Consider the following 21,067-nt stretch of genomic DNA (forward strand, 5'->3'; position numbering starts at 1 on the left):
TGTGGCAACAACATGATTTTCATGTAGCCTTAATAGCACAAAATTAAGCTGCAACAAATAAATATTTATGGTTCAGAAACATTATTTATTATAAAGTATAGTTATAACTAGGTTTTTTAGGATTTATAATATTGCAGATGAAAATAAGAGTAAATTATCGAATTAAATCATTTGTAAACGATATTTTTGCTTATAAATGAATTATGTTATTTTTTTTACAATTTTTTTTAATCAATAACATTAGTAAGTAGTAAAAATTTTTTTTTAAATAGAATAGAATAAAATTTTTTCAAAAAAAGCTCCGCGGGAGAATCTATTCAAATGTGAACCAATCACTCAGCATTTCAACTGCGCATGCGCAAGAAGACAGCGATCTACTTTAACTTCGCGAAGTCAAGCTACATTTGATATACGTGCATCAGCTGACTAAGAAATTTTCAATTGTAATAACAACTTGTTTTCTATATTTACTACACAATTGTAAATATTATTTAATAATAATTATTTATGGATCCATTCACACAAAATATTTTAAAAGAATGGAACTTGCAAAATTTAGTAAATACTAAACTTAATTTGAAAATAATAACAATTAATAATAATTTAATTACTTTTATCAAAAACCAAAGCTATTGGCAATAAAAATAGTATATAATTTGAATAAACAAAGATATCGTTCACAAATTGTATAATTCGATAATTTACTCTTATTTTCATCTGCAATATTATAAATCCTAAAAAACCTAGTTATAACTATACTTTATAATAAATAATGTTTTTGAAGCATAAATATTTAGTTGTTGCAGCTTAATTTGTGCTATTAAGGCTACATGAAAATCATGTTGCTGCCACATGATTTTCTCATGCTATCGCAGCATGATTGTCATGTAGCCGAAACATGACAAATCATGTGGCTGCAGCATAATTTCATCATGTTCATTTACCAAGACTGCATCATGTTGCATTTACTATTTATTTTTTTCCGTGTGTATTTATTCTGAATTAAAACATTTAGATAACTTAGATGATACCGTGCAGAAATATCTACTTTTTTGTATTTAAAAAAAATTTACAATTGAATAAAATTATAAATCATATTTCTCATTGAGGTTAATGATCTTTTTTCAGATTGATGATAATAATCTGAATAAGGATTAATGAGGTTGCTATCAACTATCAACGGATAGAATTTTTTTTTCGAATCAAATGTATAGCTCAAATAAATTCTAATCCATAAATTTTTTCCTGAACACTGTAGTGTAAATTGCCATCATTTAATGTTTTTTCGAAACAATGAGACGTCAAGTAGTTAAGGCTTCATATTTATCTCACGAAGTTTTTGTTAGAGAATGATATATGTATGGGTATGTATGTGTGAATAATAGTAAAGCAGTGTGTTGTATTTTTTGTTTTTTCATCGAGAATTGAAGCAAAAATAATTCGAAAAAAGCCTAAAGCATTTTCGTTACAATTGTTCGATTGTATACGAGGCCATATAAACAAGCAGAGCGCATCGATAATTCCCACAAGAGGGCAGCGTGGTCCATGTCGCGACGGCATAATTCCAGAGGGATTCAAAGCTAAAGCTCGGGTAGGCGATGAGAAAGAGTAACAGAGAGGGAGAGCTAGTGGCGCGGCAGACCGCATTGTCGGTATGATTTACGCTGATTAAGACTCTGGTAGCTGTGTGTTATCGTTAACTTGTAAGTCATGTAGGAGGGTCCTCCTCGTAGTCGTCGTCGTCGTCGTTCTCGTAGTCGTAGTTTCTAGCAAGAGTATTTCGCAAGGTGTGCAGGTAAACCAAACCGTTCTCTGGCGAGGAATATGCGCGTGCGCCTAGTGATATGCTGGTGTGTTGGGATAATTTACAACGCGGATAGCCCTCATGTTGTATCGTATTCATATGAGTAAACCTGGAGACTGCGGGGATTATACCGTGCGTTGTTTCTGCTCTTTCATGGTCCTCTTGGCTAGAGAACTCAAAGGCTAGAGAACTCTCTCATCGTCGCACCATCGCGACGTACATAGTAGGTGAGGCTGGCAAGCTTAACCATCTCTCCCCCACGGCCCTTGCCCCTATCCTCTCTTTTCTCGTCCTCTTGCGCCACCAGTGTGTAGAGTGTACCTTCCCTATATAATATAGAGAGTGCGGCAAGGGGAATTCTATTCAAAGCGGATGATTCAGTGGCCGCTGCCGCGGTAGATAAGATCTCATGCCGCACCGCAGATCGTTCGTCTTCCACGTAAAAACCACCGGTAACCTGTAACTATGTAACCAGTCGAACAAACTCTGACTCTTTCTGGTCGTTACTTGAAAAGCTTCTCACCAATAGCACACCCATATCATACCTATATTCTTACCATTTATGCTGCTAAGCCTAGATATAGATAATCTATCGATTCTGCTGAGTGTATTGTTGCAAAAACTTAAGTTGCAAGTTAAAAAACTTGTTCAAGAATAATGTATGGTCTATGCACACCGAAAAAAAGCTTAACCTGACTTGAGATCATTTTCATTCAACAGTCAAATTTTAAGTGGATAAAATAAACTTCGAAAATTTTTTATACTTTGACCAATAGTAAAAAATATTGTGTAAAATCAACACTATTTCTGTTCTAAATACGGTCCACATAAAATTTGCGTTTTTCCAACAATTTTTATGTTATTTTAATACATAATTTTTAACACAGACCGTATTTAACACAAATACACAATATTTTTTACTGTGTATAATTACTGGTGTACACTAGAGATCCTGTTTAAAAATATTCAAATAAACAGTAATACACAGAGAAAAAAGTATTGCTATTTTCAGGATACAGTATAGTGATGAACACGATCCTCGTATGACTATACTTTAGATGTGCATTTGCCCGATCTAGTGGATCGTGAATATCACGATCCACATGGATTCGGATATCGAGTGTTTATATTGCTATGGTTTATAGATGATTAAGTTGTCTTTAATTGAATGTTAATTATATTTTATTGAAAATTATTGTTTTTTTAGTTTTTTGTTATATATTGTTATTAACGTAAATAAAAATTCCTATTGTAGCTTGATTAGTTTAAAATTTTTGTGTAGATTATGACAGTCAAGAATTGGGTTACTCTCTTAAAATGAATCAGTGGAATTTCACTGTTTCACAGCTATAAGTATACCAAGTGGTATACTTATAACTGTGAAATAGTGAATATACCACTAATTTCCAGTGATTTTCACTGTTTCAGATTTAGAGAGTAGGTTTAAAAATTTTTAAATAATGACTTACAGCAGTTGGACTTTATCTTATATAACTTTTTTTTTTATTTTTACAAATATTCTTAGCATAGAAATTTATATTATCGAAATATTCATTTAAAAGAGGCAAATATTTTTGTCATAAGAAAAAAATTTTTCAATGGAATCTTACTCCTTTATTACTGATCGTACTCCATACAATTATATTTTTTTGTATAAAATAGTATGGGATCAAATCATTTGCCCTAAAAAAGATTTTTATGAAACCAAAAATTTTATTTATTTAATACAATATATAATGTACATTGTTTTTTCCTTATCAACGCAGTAGAATTATATACAATAACCACGGAGACAACATTAACACAGTTAACACAGGAAGATTTATTTCTTTACTAGCCTTAAAAAATCGACAAGTTTTTTAAGATTCCACTCGAGTAATTTATCAACAACTCAATCATCCATATCGCTGTTAATATTAATTAACTAATTTATGTAATTATCACTACTTCATCATCAAAATTGTAAACAAATCTACTCGTAAAAGTTTCAAACTTGGTTATGCGTGGTGGCGCTGAAGGCGTCGTGGATCGTGATAATCACGATCTGTTTCGCCGTAGTAAGGAAACGTTTCTTTATGATCGCAATACGTTTTGACATATTCACTATACCATGGAAAGTTAATATAAGAATCCGAAGTATAGAGTATATCAGGTTATAATATCGTGAAAATGACGATACTGTTTTGAGCTAATCACAATACTACGTTCGCGATCCATTGGATCACTATAGAGTCATTTGGGGTAAATGTGCGCAGTGGGTAAGAGTGCGCAAACTCATTCATTTGAGTCCCAAATACATGGGATTGCGCACTCTTATCCACTGCACACATTTACCCCAAATGACTCTAATAGCAATACTTTTTTCTCCGTGTATATAAGAGTTTATTTTGTCAGAAATATTCTTGTTAAGACTATGCGTACAATGATATAAAAGTTAACTTGATTCAAGAAAAAAAAACTCCTGAAACAAAAAATTATTTAAGAAAATAAGATCATCTTGAATGAAGCAGAAAAATTTTGAACGAAGAAATTTTTGTTGGTTCAAATAAATTTTATTTTATTCAGGTATTTTTCGTTTTGTATGTCAAATAGTTATTTTCGATACATATGCGCAAAGGTAAGAATTTTGACGGTTTGAAGTGACGTCACGAGTTTGAGGCTATGGGCGCATTATTATCAAGACAGAGTTATTTATCCAGACGAGCGTAGCGAGTGTGAGAATGTATCCATAGCCTCAAACGGGTGCCTTCACTTCAAGTTTGTCAGGATCCCTACCTTTGAGCATAACGTGTCGAACAGAATTTTTTATCATGTCAATTGTGGAAGTTAGATTTTAGAGAACAGTCAACAATATTTGATTACTGTTTATTTTATTTGAAAGCACAAGAATTATGTCCCACGAGATTAAATAGCAACGGAGTAAACGTACGTATATGTTGAAGTCGTTTACAAGATTCAACTGTTGCTAAGATTTTTTTTTGCGATTTGTACTCCACCCAACGGACGTTTATCAAATTAAAAGATAATTCGACTCATCTATAGCGTATTTTAGTAGTTGTGCAGAAATGTAGAGACAGATAGAGAGAAAGAGAGAAGTTACTTTTCGATACTAGTGCGAGGTAAATTAACTAAACTATAGACTGTCAGATATCGTGTTCTTTGCGCCCTCTGTATGTTGCTCGAAAATCCAACTTTCGCCGTTGATATGACAAAAATAATTTTTTTATAATAGGTTTGTTAAAAATTTACGTTAAAATATTTTCTGCATTTAATTAGAACTTTTCTTAAATGAAGAGTGTTACTTATTTGAACAAATCAAATTTTACTTCTAGCAAGACAATTTTCGTTGTTTTTAATATTTTCTTGAGTCGAAAAGATCTTTTCTTTAAAAAAAAAATGCTTTTATCTCTGTGCAACCACTGAGAATGTTATCATCTAAGTAGTAGTGGGGGTATGAGAAGCTTTTAGTGATCCGACTTAACTTTAATTCTAAATAAATAATGTTTTAAACGGAGCAAATAATTTCTGGATCTGAAGCAAGTTTAGTTCAAATCGGTTGAAAATTTTGAGACCTTTTTTAGTTCAAGATATTTTATTTATGAAAATTGCCAAAAAACTTGGCAATGGATAAATTATAAGTCAGTATGATGCCCGTATCGTATATATTAATAAATTTTCAATCGACAAAGTTTCAAATTATGGTAACATAATCGTCAATTACCAAAAAGTTTTCATCCTCATCTGACAACCTCGCATTCTATTATATTATGAGCGCAAACATGATATTGATACAAGTAAAGATATTTATTAATATTACAACCTGCTTTTGTAAATTTATTTATTCGGTCAGTAACAAGCGTGTTTGCTATTTCTCAAATCAATTCAATGTGTACGGCATATAGTTGGCATCTAAGGGGCATTTTAATAATTTTATTATGCTACTATTTTTGGCAGGTACACAAGAAAGTGTAGTTTTCCCTTTTTTATTATTTTTATTTCTAAAAGTTTCAGTCCAGTTTCCTGGTCTGACCGGATTAGCGAAAGAGAAATAATATTATATGTATATATACATGTATTTATAGAGTTAAAAGTATATAGAGTTGAATGTAAAAAAATTGCTTAACTGAATTTGAAATGAAGCCGGAACCATCGGTCGATGTCGTGCGGCACGACTAAATGTGGCCCTGACTGCAATACTGAATTTAAATACGCCAGAAAAGTTACCTTAGAACATTTTTGGCAGCTACCTGGCGCATATCACCCGAGATCTCCGACTCTCGCGCTAGCTGGATCACAAATTGAGTAGCTGCAAAACTAGTTTAGTTAAAACTTTTTAGATTTATTATACTTCATTATTATTTTCACGCGCGAAGAATAATCATCCAAGCGCCATCAACTCATATCGTGTATGTACGGTCAAGTCAAGAGACCAGAAAGAGAGAGAAAGAGAGAGAGAGAGAGAAAATATTAGACAGATTTTTATGATTTATTTCCTGTTATATTTATGATTATTTCACTCTATTAAGTATATTTTTCAAACATCTTTTTTTTCATTAAATTTTTAAATTAGGTCTATTGATTTCTCTTGTAAATATTATAATTGTTATTTACCGAGAAAAATGTATAGTTATCATAACTATGGTACACAGTAAAAAAATTTTCGTAAAATTTAACATAAAATTTTGTGTAGATGTTTTTTTTTACATAAAATTTATGTTAATTCTACACAAACGGTTTGTATTGATCAATCCATCCATTTTTTAACACACTCAAGTGTTAATTCAAAGTAAAACTACACTTTTTTAATGTTACTGGCCAACCAACACAAAATTTATGTTAAAGAATTCTTCATATATAGTCACGTATGCCACACAAGATAGACATGTAAATGTGATAGCCTCAACGTCATTTTAATTTGGTGGATTTTGATTTGTGTCATTACGTAAAATACTTAAATGCAGCTAATAAATATACAATTGTAGTGTATAGCAATTAAAAACTAAGTAAATAAAGGATAATTTATATTAAAACATCCGATAACAGAATTGTAACCTTAAAATTCATTACAAGGTTAATGTCCTTTCTAGTGTGAATCTAGAAGACAGAATAAATATTAAATTATGAAGAAATAAATAAAATAAGAAAAATTATAAATTTTATGATTATGAATCTAGCAGACATGTTGATTTTTTTTGACAAATTATTTACAAGTTAAAAAATACTTAAAAAAAATTACATGAATAATTCTTCAAATTTTCTACAAGTTAAAGTTTTTAATTTTTTGTAATAATTTTTCATTAAAAATTGTAAAAATTTTCAGATGTCGGCTAACTTAATTTTCATTTATTTTTTGAATTAGACAAAAATAAATAATTGAAATTAATAAATTATTAGAAAATAAACTTACAGTTTTTAATTTTCTACATGTGCATTTTTCCTTTAATTTATTATTTTCAATTGCTCATGTATTTTTTAATCACAAAATATATATATATATTTAAATTATTAGTAAAACTCACATATTTGACAGCTGATCTGAGTAACACAAAGAAAAAGTTACAATCAACACTTTATTTGTGTTATGGATAACATTTAAGTGTGTAGAAATCCGAGAATCAGCCAATGAAAGTTTTAACATATTTTTGTGTTACTTTTAACACAGAATTATGTTGATTTCATCAATACAAACAGTATGTGTAGAATTAACATAAATTTTGTGTAAAAAAATCATCTACACAAAATTTTATGTTAAATTTTACGAAAATTTTTTTACTGTGTAATCGTTACTATTACAACATATCAAATTAAATTTATTTAGCAGTATACATCGGCTGTATGTGAGAAAAGAAATCATAAACACTTTATATACTTCATTTTACGTAATTTTCTGAAAATAATAATTTAATTGTTAATTTTAGATCAAAATAAATTAGGTACAATGTTGAATAGATATTTTTATTCGGACCGGCAGTATTTTCAATCAATATTGTTTACCCTTTTACGTAAATTTTACAATCTATGCAATCTATTTTATAAATTTCTAAATATTTAGGGATCAACTCGGGATAGCTACGTTTTTTTTTTTTTTTAATTTATTAAGTTATTAAACTTATTAGAAGCAATGATCATCTTAATAAAAATGTAAAGATCGAATCAAGTCAGGAATCGAACCCGGATCCCCCGATTACATGTCAGGTGCTCTACTACTTAAACTACATAAACTACTAGATCTCAAACAAAATTTACTCAGGTAAAAATTAAAACGTAATATTTCAGATTTAATGATAGGTTCCAAGTCGATTCACCTCTAAGAAATTCGTTGTAAAAGTAACTTTCGGTGCCCTCTTTTCAGCAAACTAGTGGTTGAATTCACTTGGACAAACGAAAAAATCGAGAAGAAACCATCGTACGATACATTTCTTAGGATGAAATGACTATCGGATGAACTTGTAAGGGTAAAATGACCTAAGAATTATTTCCTAGAGGTGAAATGGCTAAAAATTTAAATTCTATTAAAATTAAAATCTTATAAAAAATATTGGATAGCTCTAAAAAATGTATATCTATTTCTCTTTAGAAAGTGGATCTACAAACTCAAGCTTCCAAAAACAAAAAAAAAAAGGAAACGTTCTAATAAGTCAATTTCCAAAAAAAATAGAGTAGAAAAAAATAAAAAATTTTCAGCCAAATCGAGAGGAGTTGGGTTTAAAAGTGGTTGAATTGGCGTGAGATGCTGCATGTATAAGTTTGAAAGACGATTTTTTGATAAAATTGGAAAAAAAGAATTGGATAAAATTGATTAAAAAAAAAAGACCTCTTTTTGTTGAAAAAGAAAATCTACAAAGATGATAATTTTCTAAAATTCTGTCTTTTTTTTTTTTTTGTTAGAATAAATTATACAGATCTTTTTAAATAACTCCTTAAACAAGAAATATAAATTAATTTAAATATGAGTAACATCTAAAAATTTTAGATAAAAATGCCAGTAAACCTGAATAACATATTATGTTTAATTACGTGTAATCCATTGAATTGAATTATATATTTACTGTAAAAAGATTTAAAGAAAGATAAAACGTCAAATGGAATTCATGAACGTCCATTTTGAACGCCTTCATCATTACGGAGTGAATTTTTTTTTAAGGTTCTCACTATTTCGCGAACGGTTGAGTTTAAGAGTGCGAAAAACTGGAATTCCCTGAGCCCGTGATCTCGATTCGTCTCGGCGATTCTGTAAAAGTAAGGAAAAAATTAAAAACTTTGATCCCACCTACCATAATAATAGTTTCTCGCGGATCCAGACGCGTGATGGCGTCGTTCTGGCTCATCCTTCTTCTCTCTTTCAGTATCTCTTTTTTCTCAAGTTCGGAACCGGCTTTCCCCACCAATGAGTTAGTTGTACCACACTCAAAAGGAGCTCTTGGGTCCCGAGCAGGCCCCCTTCCCCGCTGGAGTCCTGGAGCGACGTCCTGCCCTTCACGCCGTCCGGGCCCAGTGGAAGGAGAAAAATGTATGTTGAAGAAAAATAAAACAGCACGATGAGTGGCTAAAAGAGATAGAAATACAAGAGACAGATACATACTTTTTATCTTTCTTCTACTTTCTCTCTTTCATCTCTGAGCACCCAAGCTTCTGTATTATGATCCCATATCCGTTCCACCCACTTCGCTTGCAAATTATCAAATCATCTAGCTGATACTTGTTAACCGCCACAAGTTAAGTCATTATAGGGGAATGCAGTCTTCAGGCGTATGTATTATGCATCTATGTATCTTAACACAACCAACAAAGCTTCTAAGGATGAAAACTTTGTAAAGCTCACTCTTCATCACAAGGATACATTCTCATTAATTATTGAAATTTTAAATACACCCTATTTAATTATCAACGTGGTCATTAAAATTTTTGAGGAAAAAAAAATTTTTAATCGTATACGTACAACTTCTTTTAATGAATACTTTACTTATTACCTTGGGAAGTCGAAATTAAAAAATTAATTGGATGGATAAGAAGAAAAAAATTTTACGAAAAATTGTTATGAATTATTCATTTAACATTCCGAAGCAGTGTTGTAAAAATAATAAATCAAATTAAAGTTGTAAGAAATCTACCATAAAAATTAGTTAGACTTTAACAAAAATAGAAAAATCTCAATAGTCTTTTTTTTTTTATATTATCTTTAAAAACAAAAGTTCATGATAAGTATTGAAATTTTTGGTTTTGAAATTGTTTCCCTATACAATTTTAGCAAATAAAATTTTATAAAAATTATAATATAAATTGTATTTAATAAAATAAATATATAAATCAATCGTTCCGAACGCTTCGTACTTGCAGTCTGCAAAAAAAAACTTTTTATGAAATAAATATAAATAACAACAAAAATATACGAGCTGAGTTAATCCCGGTGAGGTGGTTATGGTACTGCCCGGAGTTTCTTTCTTAGTGTAGAGAGCAGATATACATACTGAATGGTTTGCGTGAAGTCACTGGAAAATAAAGCGACAATAAAGCATATGTAAAATATCCTTTGGAATTCCTTTCAAGACGAAGATATATAGACGGTGGACGGTAAAATGCCCTCTGGTCGTGTCCATTCCTTGACCAAAGTCTTTCCGCGTGTTCGTGAGTGTCTTCTCTCCCATATCTCTTAACCTCCTTCGTGTTATGCTTCTTCCAACGTAAAACGTAAACGTGAATCCAAGTAAATAAGACAAACGATCCATTTCGTTACAGAGAAAGTATCGTAGAATAGGTGTACGGTCCACCTGCGTATCGAACTACTACACGTTTAACCGTCACCATCGTCTTTTTAGCTTCTACTCCTCGTTCATCTTCAATGAATCTTTAGTAGTTTATTTAAGCCTATCAGTCGTGCTGTGAATCTTAAACTCCCAACAGAAATAATAATAATAATAATGAACCAAACTAGGGGGTTACCAAATATAAACTGAAATGCAAAATAAACTATTTTGAATAAAAAGTATTCGGAGGGTGGGAAATCATGACTAGTAAAAGAGGATTCTAAAAATCAAAGAGGATGAAGAAGAGTAAGAAAAGGATGAGAAAGATTTGGAAGAACGAGGTGTCGTCTTACAACCAGCTCGCTTCGGTTTCTTGAGAATGGACCTTTGCATACCATCTTTTTGACCATCTGATCGTTTGCCCACGTCTTTTATGTTTTATTTTATATTATTTTTATATGTTTTATTTTCACCTCACATATTTATCGTTTTTTCTCAGTGTGTTATAGAAATATTAACTTTTATCTTAATTTTTTTTCTATTATAATAATTAACACTTTACTACATTTTTTAAAATTAATTTTATGTGCAAATGTGCTAATAATAATGGTGAATGCTTGTTTAAGTATTACACAAAATAATATAAAAACTTATCAATAATCTGTCGTTGAGATTAACTTAATAATGTGACGGTTAACTCAGGGCATAAGATATAACTTGAGGATCATATCAATTAATACACTATTATTTCTATTGCAAATATTTTGAGAATGTGATGTGCAATCAGATTTTTCTCTTGATTCAAGTTAGAATAGATATTTTCAGTGAAGAGAACTTTTAAAACTTGTTGAGATGTTACTCAATTAAAAAAAAGAAAAATATTAAGGCTCTTAAGGACTGGTTGAGATGATACACTGAGAGAATAAATTTCTTTTAAAAAATCGACATTGTTGTGACAAAAAATTGTTTTGGTAAAAATTTTCAACAATTTTATTCTTTAGCTGAAGAAATAAAAATTTTTTTCACCAGTAAGTTTCTTGTTGAAAAAAAGTTTTTTTGATTTGAGAAGAAATAATTTTCGATAGACAATTACTTGCGAATTTTTATTCAAAATTATTTTTTCCCAAATTTATAAAACTTTTTCTCACAAGAAAGTTACTGTAAGAAAAATGTTGATTTTTTCAGTTTAGAAACGAAATTGTTGAAAATTTTCAACAAATTAATTTCTGATTACACCATTGCTCATTATTTATAAAAGAAATTTTTTCTCTTAGTATACTTTATTAAATTTAAAATATGTAAGAATACGAAAATTATGTTGGTTAAAGTAAAATTTTCTTGTTTAAAAAAAATTCTTCTTGCTCCAAAACTACTTAAATTTTTCGAAAAAATTTCTTGGACAAGTAAACCTTTTTTCACTGAATATTTATTTTTAATTCAACGATATTCACTAATTCATAGTTATCGAAGTTACATCAATCAATACCATTGTATAGTAGGTACATAAATTTTTTTAATAGAATAGATAAACGATGATTTTTTTCTAAATTTTTTTTCAGTACAAAGAGGAAGCTTTAAATGACGTTGCAACTTTATAGCGCTTATAAAACAGCCACCAAAGCGCTACAGTCGGTTATGCATCGAGCGAATAAGATCAAGTACAAAGCCCACCATATTCACCATGTACATGAATTCCTTTGGGAAATTTCCGCGTCTATACAGGAACTCAAAATTTGTGTATGCTCCTATTTACACGCTCCATAGATATATACATATAATCATGGTACGCTAGAGACAGCGCTGACAAAGTGGATGAAAATGCCTCAATGTAATTTTAATACGTCATCGGAGGCTCAATAAATTTTATCGAAACATAAATATAACACTATTTGGATTAATTAAATAAGTCGATCATTTTTTGCATTGTTCCAAATCGGTGGATAATTTAACGTACAGTACAGAATTTGGCATAAGTGAGAATCGTAAAAACAGTGGGGACTTTTGTCGTGAAATCTAGACTGTTCACTATACGGTGTGTCCCATATGGTCGAAACGACGTATAAGGATCGACCGGACCGCTCTGTCGAGAGTCGAATGGCAAAAAAAGACATGTACATAAAGCCGATATCTTATTCAGAAGCGTTTCATTCGTTCTTCTTATGGTGTACCCTCTTTCGATTTTGCCGGCGCGACATTCTTGCTCGTGTCACGTAACTTTGGGGTTCGTCGATATATACACTACACTTGTACTCTTATTCGCTTAGTCCTTGAAACTTTTTCTTTCAAAATAAAATAAAATAACTGTGATCGAGTTATATTTATTTTAATTCCCACGACCTTTTCAAGTCATCTTTAAAATTCCTCAATAAAATAATCTGAAGCTCGACTCCCAAGCACAACCATAACTTTTTCGTCTCAATTTGTCCCCTTAAGAACAAAACAACTTTTTACACCATGAATTTCATCCTTTTCAACCCTTCGGTGCACATTCCCCACGAAAATTGGATGCCAAGCATCGTAATTACGATAATTTTGTTCCCTTAAACTTAACGCTGGAAGCTAGTCGCGCGTCTTGCCCTTATTGCGTAGAAATACATATAAAGGACCCCCTGCTTAGTTAGTTGTGGGTATTAGTGTGTATCTGTGTCCCAAGTTTAAGTTTCTGTTCTCCCTTTCTGTTTCTCGATGTATGTGAAAGTGTATCTGGGTAGTTGTGGATGATATACAAAGTTAGAGACGTACATACAAGTACGCAACGAGGTCCATGAGTCGGAGACATTTAGTATGAGTAACGCGTAGCTACGCAGCAAGACTGTAGCTCAACTTAGGGTACACCCTTCTCCAAGCACGCCAAGGTAGGTAATCCTCTCGGGGGCGTGAGTTACTGCCTTCGTCCTCTGCACCACTTCCCTCCATACACCGTCCTTATTTTGTTCCTTTTTTTCCCTCATTCTTCCTTCGTCTTGGTCTTCAGTCTACAATTCTCTTCTCCGCCTTTATTTTTAAAGCTAGACCTCCTATTGTTTATTTCCGACTTATAAACAGATTCTAATTTAACAAACAAATAATCAAACTTAATTTCCATATAAATCATCTTATCAAAATTTCGAATTAAAATTTTTTTTCAACTTTTCTAGTAATTTCTTGTTAACTGCTTAAATATATCAATTATTTTTCTCAAAACTTTCGTTTTATTTTTGCCTTTCTGTCGAGCACGAGCAACATTTTGTTTGATCAATATTTAAATAACTCCTCGAGTATCATAAAAATCTACATTTAGAGGGTTGAAAATGTCTTTTAGGTGGATTATAATGTATTAGGGGAGCTTGATCAACTTTGAGGGAAAAGAAAACACACACATTTTTTACAGACTGTAAATAAAGTGTTAAAAAATATTTTTGTTAACTTTATGATGATTTTATTCCGCTTGTGTCGGGGAAAAATATTATGTTACGTAAATTAATTTGGTCGGATAGAATATTCATGTTATATCTAGCGAGTACAGAATTACAAAAAAGAAACACATACAGATATATATTTTCAGTCTCGTCAATCTATTAAAAAAAGCAAAAAGAGGGTATAAATTCTTTGGATATCTTGACTGTTTATTGCTATTATCTTTGAAAATTTATATTGTATGTTAAATCTACCGTAAATCGCTTTTGCTTCCGACCAATCCATTTAATTTGATTTGATTGGTTACTGTCCAAACAGTTTGACTTCAATATATCATTCTAAGGACAAATTTTTACTTTTTTCTTCTGGTTGTTTTATTAACAAAGAGATGATTGCATTAAAACTTGGCATCGTCTTTTATGCATGAATAAAGTGTACACATAGTCAAAATAAAAAATTCGCTTACCGCAATCAGCATATTGGTCTTCGTCGTGTAACTTTTTCAGTGGTTTTCTAAAGTATGTCCCACTGTCATAGTTAATAAAATAAAAAATTATTTGCTGAAAAAAATTTTTTAATCCTAAAAATTTTCTTGACTTGAAAAATATTGATGAAAATAATTTTTTTGGGCAAAGTAAACTTTCTTGTTTCAAAAAAAATTGTTACTTTGGTCAAGACTACTTTGATCTTTCTCAAACTTTTTTCTGTCAGCATAAAAAATGATGAAGTGAAAGAACAAAAAGTTTCAAAATAAATGAATAAGAATTTTGAACCCGTTATTTTTCTTTATGAAATAACCCGTCAACAATATTTTTGGCAAAAGCTTAAACAAAAAAAAGAATGGACTATAAAACGAATTTGACGGGTATCTAATATATTTTTCTGTAGAAATTTAAGGTATCTTTCTGAAATCATAAATCTAATTTAAAAAAAATCCCAACTCTGTTGAACGGAATCCATTCGATATTCTTGAAGTGTAGTGCTCGAAAAGTATGAGAGGAAATATTTTCCAGTCATCTAGGACATAGCTATACGGTTTCTCATTCTTAAACCCTCTAAGAATAAGCCGTCTTTTACCGCACAGCACACTGCAGATGAATGCTTCTCGCTCTTCTGGCATCTACCCACCGGATAAAGCACGTTTCACGAGTTCAGCATTAAATTTATCCAACCCCTTGGTTAAACATCCACGCACGCTTCTTCTCTCATTTTTCTTATTTCACCCGCAAAAATGTCAGCTTAACCTTACAGCCTAAACTTTTATCGAGCTAAGACATAAGACGATCTTCTCCCCGGAATAACGGAACATCCCATCGAGCCAAGAAAAACAGGATTTCATACCAAGTATTGCAGAGCTAGAAGCTAAAAAAATCTAAAAGAGAAAGTTTGAGTTCTTTAACAGAGTACAAGAAACAAAGACTGGAGAAGAGAAAAAAAAACGTATCTAAACGGTAGTAGAGAGTAAATTCAATAGTAGCTTCTAGAAGACGAGGGTCCTTGGGTTGTCACATTTTCTACTTTCAGGAGACGGATGGGGGCAGCTTAATTGAGGGAAGTCCTCTTCTTTTATTTATAAGCTTAGATGAAGGGGTGGAAAGTTGAAGAAGAAAACCACCTCTCTACGTGCTCAAGTACCTTTAGAGCAGGATAGAAAACGTGCGCAGGCGACCGGGTGACAAATAACCCTTATAAACGTTGCGCCATAACTTGGCTCCCATTCCACCTTGGTGCAAGCATGACATCGCGGAGTGAGAGTGAGAATCAAGGGACGTGGTGGATGTTGCGAGGGTAGATCACAAAAATAGAGGAATAAAACCCGTGAAGGGGTGGCTAGTTGGGCTACTTGATTACGTCGCTATAATAAACATCGCGCCGATATGAACTTCCTCTCCTTCTCTTTCATTACTCGCATTTCAAAGCGTTATATTTTTTCGATCACCGTTACAGGATCGCTTTTCTCTTTTCAACTATCAACTCTGAACCCTCTACCAATAACCGACCGATGTTACAATACAATTGCAAATATGATGCATTTATTGGAAGGATGATTCGTATTCGGTATAAAACTGTTGGTGCAGAGTTGTGAATACACAAAGGAGAGGTGCAGTGCATGAAAAAATCGAAACTATCCTACGATTGGCCACGCATTCGATTCCAATCACGAATCATCCAAACTAGTCACGTTTACATCCTTCTATATTCCAATTGTTCATCATATATTTTTTCTCTTCTCCATTTTTCGACCCTGACACTTTGACTCGTTACTTTTTTGACTGATAAATTTTATGGCTTCATGTGAGACCAGCTATTTTTTATACGGTAGATTCTGTTAATTCGATACTAAATATAAAAATGATTGAGTATACTGAAATAAATGAAGAATTTTATTGCACGACTCATAATGCAATGCTTTAGAGAATGCTCTAAAAGAAAATAATTTTTATACCATCAAACAAAAAATATAAGATTTATTGTGGTTTTCAAAAATTAATTTAGTGTATTAAAAATGATGAATGATATTAAAAAAAAAAAAAAACATCAAAATAAACCAACAAATGTTTCTCATCAAGCAATAAGGAATGTTCGTAGCTGGCGAACACGATTAATTATAATGAATATATTAAAGAGATTAATGTTATCAGTTTTCTATACATTTATAAATATCGGAATATTTTTTCTTTACGCCCATGCGTAATAAGGTGACTGAGTATGAATAGTGCACAATTTCTTGGATAGCTTAAGTGAGAGCTCTTGGCGCGTAACCAAAAGTTCTGGGTTCGATTCACGGTCTAGGCTATCCGAATTATTCTTTTAGTTATTGAAAATAGTCCGAGTCCCCCTTTTTGTTCATCCTTTTCTTCAAATTTTCATAAAATTGCTATTAACCCGTTGTGGTCATTATGGGTCTAGATGACCCCAGACAATTTTTGAATTGCTCTTGCCTCGAGGATATCATTTAAAATGGTATCTGTGGTACCATCTATTATTGTTTGAAGGTGCTATAATAACCTTGAATAGTTTCCAAAAACCTGCGTGTCATCAGTGCCTCACTAAACTTAGAAGTGTGCAAACGTTTTTAACTTCCCGCTAAGAAAATCGAAGATTTTCAAAATTCGGGAAGTTATTGGTTTTACCCCGTTTTGCGAAAATTGAGTTTTCATCAGATCTCGACGTTTTAAAGTCACAGGAAGCTTTCCTGATTATTCCCGCGATGGTGTCCGTGCGGCTGTATGTATGTGTGTGTGTAAACTTCTTATAACTTTCGAACGGCTTGACCGATCGGATTGAAATAGGTGGCGATCTAAAGAGTATCATTGCCATTAAATTTCGTAAAAATTTGAATCAATTCGGTTTGCTAGATTTTGAGAAATCTCAAAAATAAAATTTTAAAAAAATCGTTTTTTTGGAATAACTTCTAAACGGTTGCGCCGATCAATTCCAAAAACTATTCCGCTTTTAAATTCAAAAAGCCCGTGGATTGCCACCAGTCCCGTCAAAATCGGTTAATTCGTTCGAGAGATCGAAAAAAACGAAAAATTTCAAATAAAATTTTTTTTTTTAATTACTTCGAAATTCCTTGCTCGATCGATTTAAATTTCAAAATCAGTTACAAGGTTTCAAAAACTGCGTCGGATGCCACCAACCGCGTAAAAATCGGTTCATTTATTCAAAAGTTATTGCGGTTTGAAAATTCAAAAAATAGTGTTTTATCAAACTTCTATCAGACTTTTGAGCTCGAAAAGCTCAAAAGCATAGAAAAGCTATCTCTTTGAGCTCGGAAAACTCAGAATAACACAGAAATTGTACTTTTGAGCTCAAAGAGCTCAAAAACAAAATAAGTTAAATGTTGAGCGTTTAGGTATGGAGTTAGCGGGAAGTTGCAGGGATGGCCTTTAGGGTCAACCGTTTTCCTAATTTTTTTTTGTGGGGTCAGCTATTTCGAAAAATTTGACTTTCTTGCATTTCTTTTTATAATTAAACAATTAAAAAAAAAATTAGGATGACGGTTGACCCTAAAGGCCATCCCTGCAACTTCTCGCTCATTTTGCTCTTAAGCGCTCAAAACTATACATTACGTTTTTGAGCTCTTCGAGCTCAAAAATATTATTTTTGTATCAATTTGAGCTCTTCGAGCTCAAAACTTTGATACCAGTTTAATAAAATACAATTTTTTGAATTTTCAAACGGCAATAACTTTTGAATGATTGAACCGATTTTTACGCGGTTGGCGGCATTCGACGCAGTTTTTGAAGTCCATAAAAAATTTTTAAGTTTAAATCGATCGAGCCAGGAATTTTGAAGTAATTCCAAAAAAACACTTTTTTCGGTTTTCTTTCGACAACGATAACTCACGAACGAATCAACTGATTTTGACCGGGCTTGCAGTGATCGACGCGGTTTTTTTATCTTAAGAGCTGATTAGATTTTGGAATTGATCGGTAAAGCCATTTAAAAGTAATTCCAAAAAAACCCCATTTCAAAAAATGTTTTTTTGTAGTTTTTTTTAGATTTCTCAAAATCTACTGGTTCGAATCGGTCCAAATAGTATTCAAAATCTAAGTTTGGTCAAGCCCTTTCGAATGGCACCAACCGCGATTAAATCGGTCAAGCCGTTCAAAAGTTATAAGAGGGTCACATACACACACACACACACACACACACACACACACACACACACACACACACACAGAGAAATACGGACATCATCGCTAAAACAATCAGGGAAGCTTCCTAGGACCTCAAAACGTCAAGATCTGATGAGAACTCGATTTTTGAAAAACGGGGTAAAACCAATAACTTCCCGATTTCTGAAAATTTTCAATTTTCTTAGCGGGAAGTTAAAAATTAAAAAACGATTGAGTTATTCAACGGAAGTGTTAAGAATTACTCTCATGTACGGCTCGAGTGAAAATATTGAAAAAAACGCAAGTAGCAACAATTTTCTCCCATGGGGTCAACTAGACCCAGTATGACAACTATGTTATTTTTAAGAAATGTGACCACTACTGGTTGAAATGGCAATTATAATTCCAGATAATGCTGAGTTTAGGGAGTAAAAAAAATGCCCCGAATATAATCAACAATAGTAAATTTCATTTTTTTCCTCTTTACTTTATAAATTAGCAATAGAACATATTTTTTATTAAAAATTTAATGAGCATTATGAGTCGTGGACTTTTGAATTTTCCAAACTTTTTTGAATTTAAACAGGATTATCATCAGTAAACTACTTCCATCTTTTCGTTAAAATGAATATTTTATCATTTTTTTATTCTTCCTTTTATTCTGTTGACTCGAAATATATGTGCTATATACATATCATGTGAATAGTAAAAATACATACTATATAAATAAAGTAAAGGACAGAAAAGAAGGTTGTGTGATATGAGTTGGAAACAACATTTTTCAGAGTGGATCACAAAGAGTAGCGCCAGAGGCAAAACGGACGTTTTACGAGGCAGTAACGGCCGATAAGGTGAGCTCGCGCCCCCGACGGAGCTTATTCTACTACAGCACCCAAGTGGCTGTTCAACGTAGTGTATACTTTTCAAAGCCACTGTATGTGTCTTCACTTCATGTTCACTCTATTTTCCTCCACTTCTTCTTTTGATACAGTATTATCTTCCTCTATATCGGCTAGTATCTTTATTATAATTATCATTATCATTATTTAGTTATTCGATAAAATTTATTAAAATATTTCAACAAATTCTTTCAACACAAATTCTCAACTAATTAGTGATTTTAATTAGTCATTTGTTTTCGCCATCAGCAAGTCCCTGAGAAATAATTGCGCTACCGGTTCTTGAAATGACAAGTATTTTACACTACTGAGGTAGTAAGATTTCTGGAATTTAACGATCAATTAATATGAACGGTTATATTATCGTTATCAGTAATATTATAGAAGTATTACGTAACATTTCCCTCGATGAAATGAGCTGTAAAATTTTTGGATCGTCGGCTGCAAGTTATATTTTACTTCAATGTAAGATATTTTTTTTTCATTCAAGAAATTTTTTCATGGATGAAATGAGCCTTAGAATTAAGACAATTTGTACATTATTTATTTCAAATTATCTATGATCAAAAACTTCTTGGTTCAACTTATAGAATATCTCTGTTGTGAAAATGAAATACTAAAAATCATGTGTCCTGAAGGACTTATATAGTTCGAACTGAAAATATATCTTCTTGGTTCAAATATCCTTCTTTTCTCTGTATGTACACTTGTCGCGGTTCTAGACATTATTGTTTACAATAAAAGTAGTAAGAAATGCGATCAGAGTCAACATATGTAGACAGATTTCTGATGAAGAATAAGAAAGAGAAACAGAAAGCTCATCTAGACAAAGAATAACAGACTGGGCATATATATTAGCATAAGATGTAAGATGTAAGATGAAAGATACAAAGCACATTGGTATGGATTCTGGTCTAACTCGTTTTTTCTGTTTGGTGTTTCAGGTGCGAATGGGCTACGCAGGCGCGGTCGGCAAACCTACACGCGTTACCAAACATTGGAGTTAGAAAAGGAATTTCACACGAACCACTACCTCACAAGGCGGAGACGGATTGAGATGGCGCACGCGCTATGTTTAACAGAAAGACAAATAAAAATATGGTTCCAAAATCGGCGGATGAAATTAAAAAAGGAAATTCAAGCGATCAAAGAATTAAACGAACAGGAAAAACAGGCACAGGCGCAAAAAGCGGCAGCAGCAGCTGCGGCGGCAGCGCATCAGCAAGGGGGTGGTGGAGGCCCTGACGGGGGCAACTAGGGGTACGCCTTGCACCGGAGCCCCCCTGACCATCACAATGCCAATCCGCACCATTCCCTGTTAGCATCGCAATGTACACAGCTATATTAAGGTCAGTTTTTTTACTATCTTTACCAAATACACTGACAAAATTATATATTGAAGTGAAAAAAAACAAAAATTTTGTTTTGGGTACTTGACGAAAACAAAACTTTAATAAATACATCTTCGATATAAGTGTGAAAAAATGTGTGTGATATTGAAAAAAAAAATCAGCATGAGAAAATTTTTTTCTCAATTTTACATTTGATATTATTTATAAATTAAAATTTTTGTGTTATCTAGTTTGATATTATCCAAAA

At 32.1% G+C, this 21,067-nt stretch overlaps 1 protein-coding gene across 3 annotated transcripts in view; it reads left to right on the forward strand.

Annotated features, from left to right (window-relative positions):
• LOC123275425 (homeotic protein ultrabithorax) overlaps nt 1-21,067 on the forward strand; it is a 171,476-nt gene that overhangs the window by 113,831 nt on the left and 36,578 nt on the right. For all 3 annotated transcript variants that reach the window (XM_044743541.1, XM_044743543.1, XM_044743542.1), the window contains one exon: nt 20,413-20,817. In XM_044743541.1, coding sequence (XP_044599476.1) covers nt 20,413-20,726 — 314 coding nt within the window. In that variant the 3' untranslated portion in view covers nt 20,727-20,817. The remainder of the gene's footprint in view (nt 1-20,412; nt 20,818-21,067) is intronic.

This window comes from Cotesia glomerata, linkage group LG1 (assembly GCF_020080835.1).
Source record: "Cotesia glomerata isolate CgM1 linkage group LG1, MPM_Cglom_v2.3, whole genome shotgun sequence".
Taxonomy (NCBI): Eukaryota; Metazoa; Arthropoda; class Insecta; order Hymenoptera; family Braconidae; genus Cotesia; species Cotesia glomerata.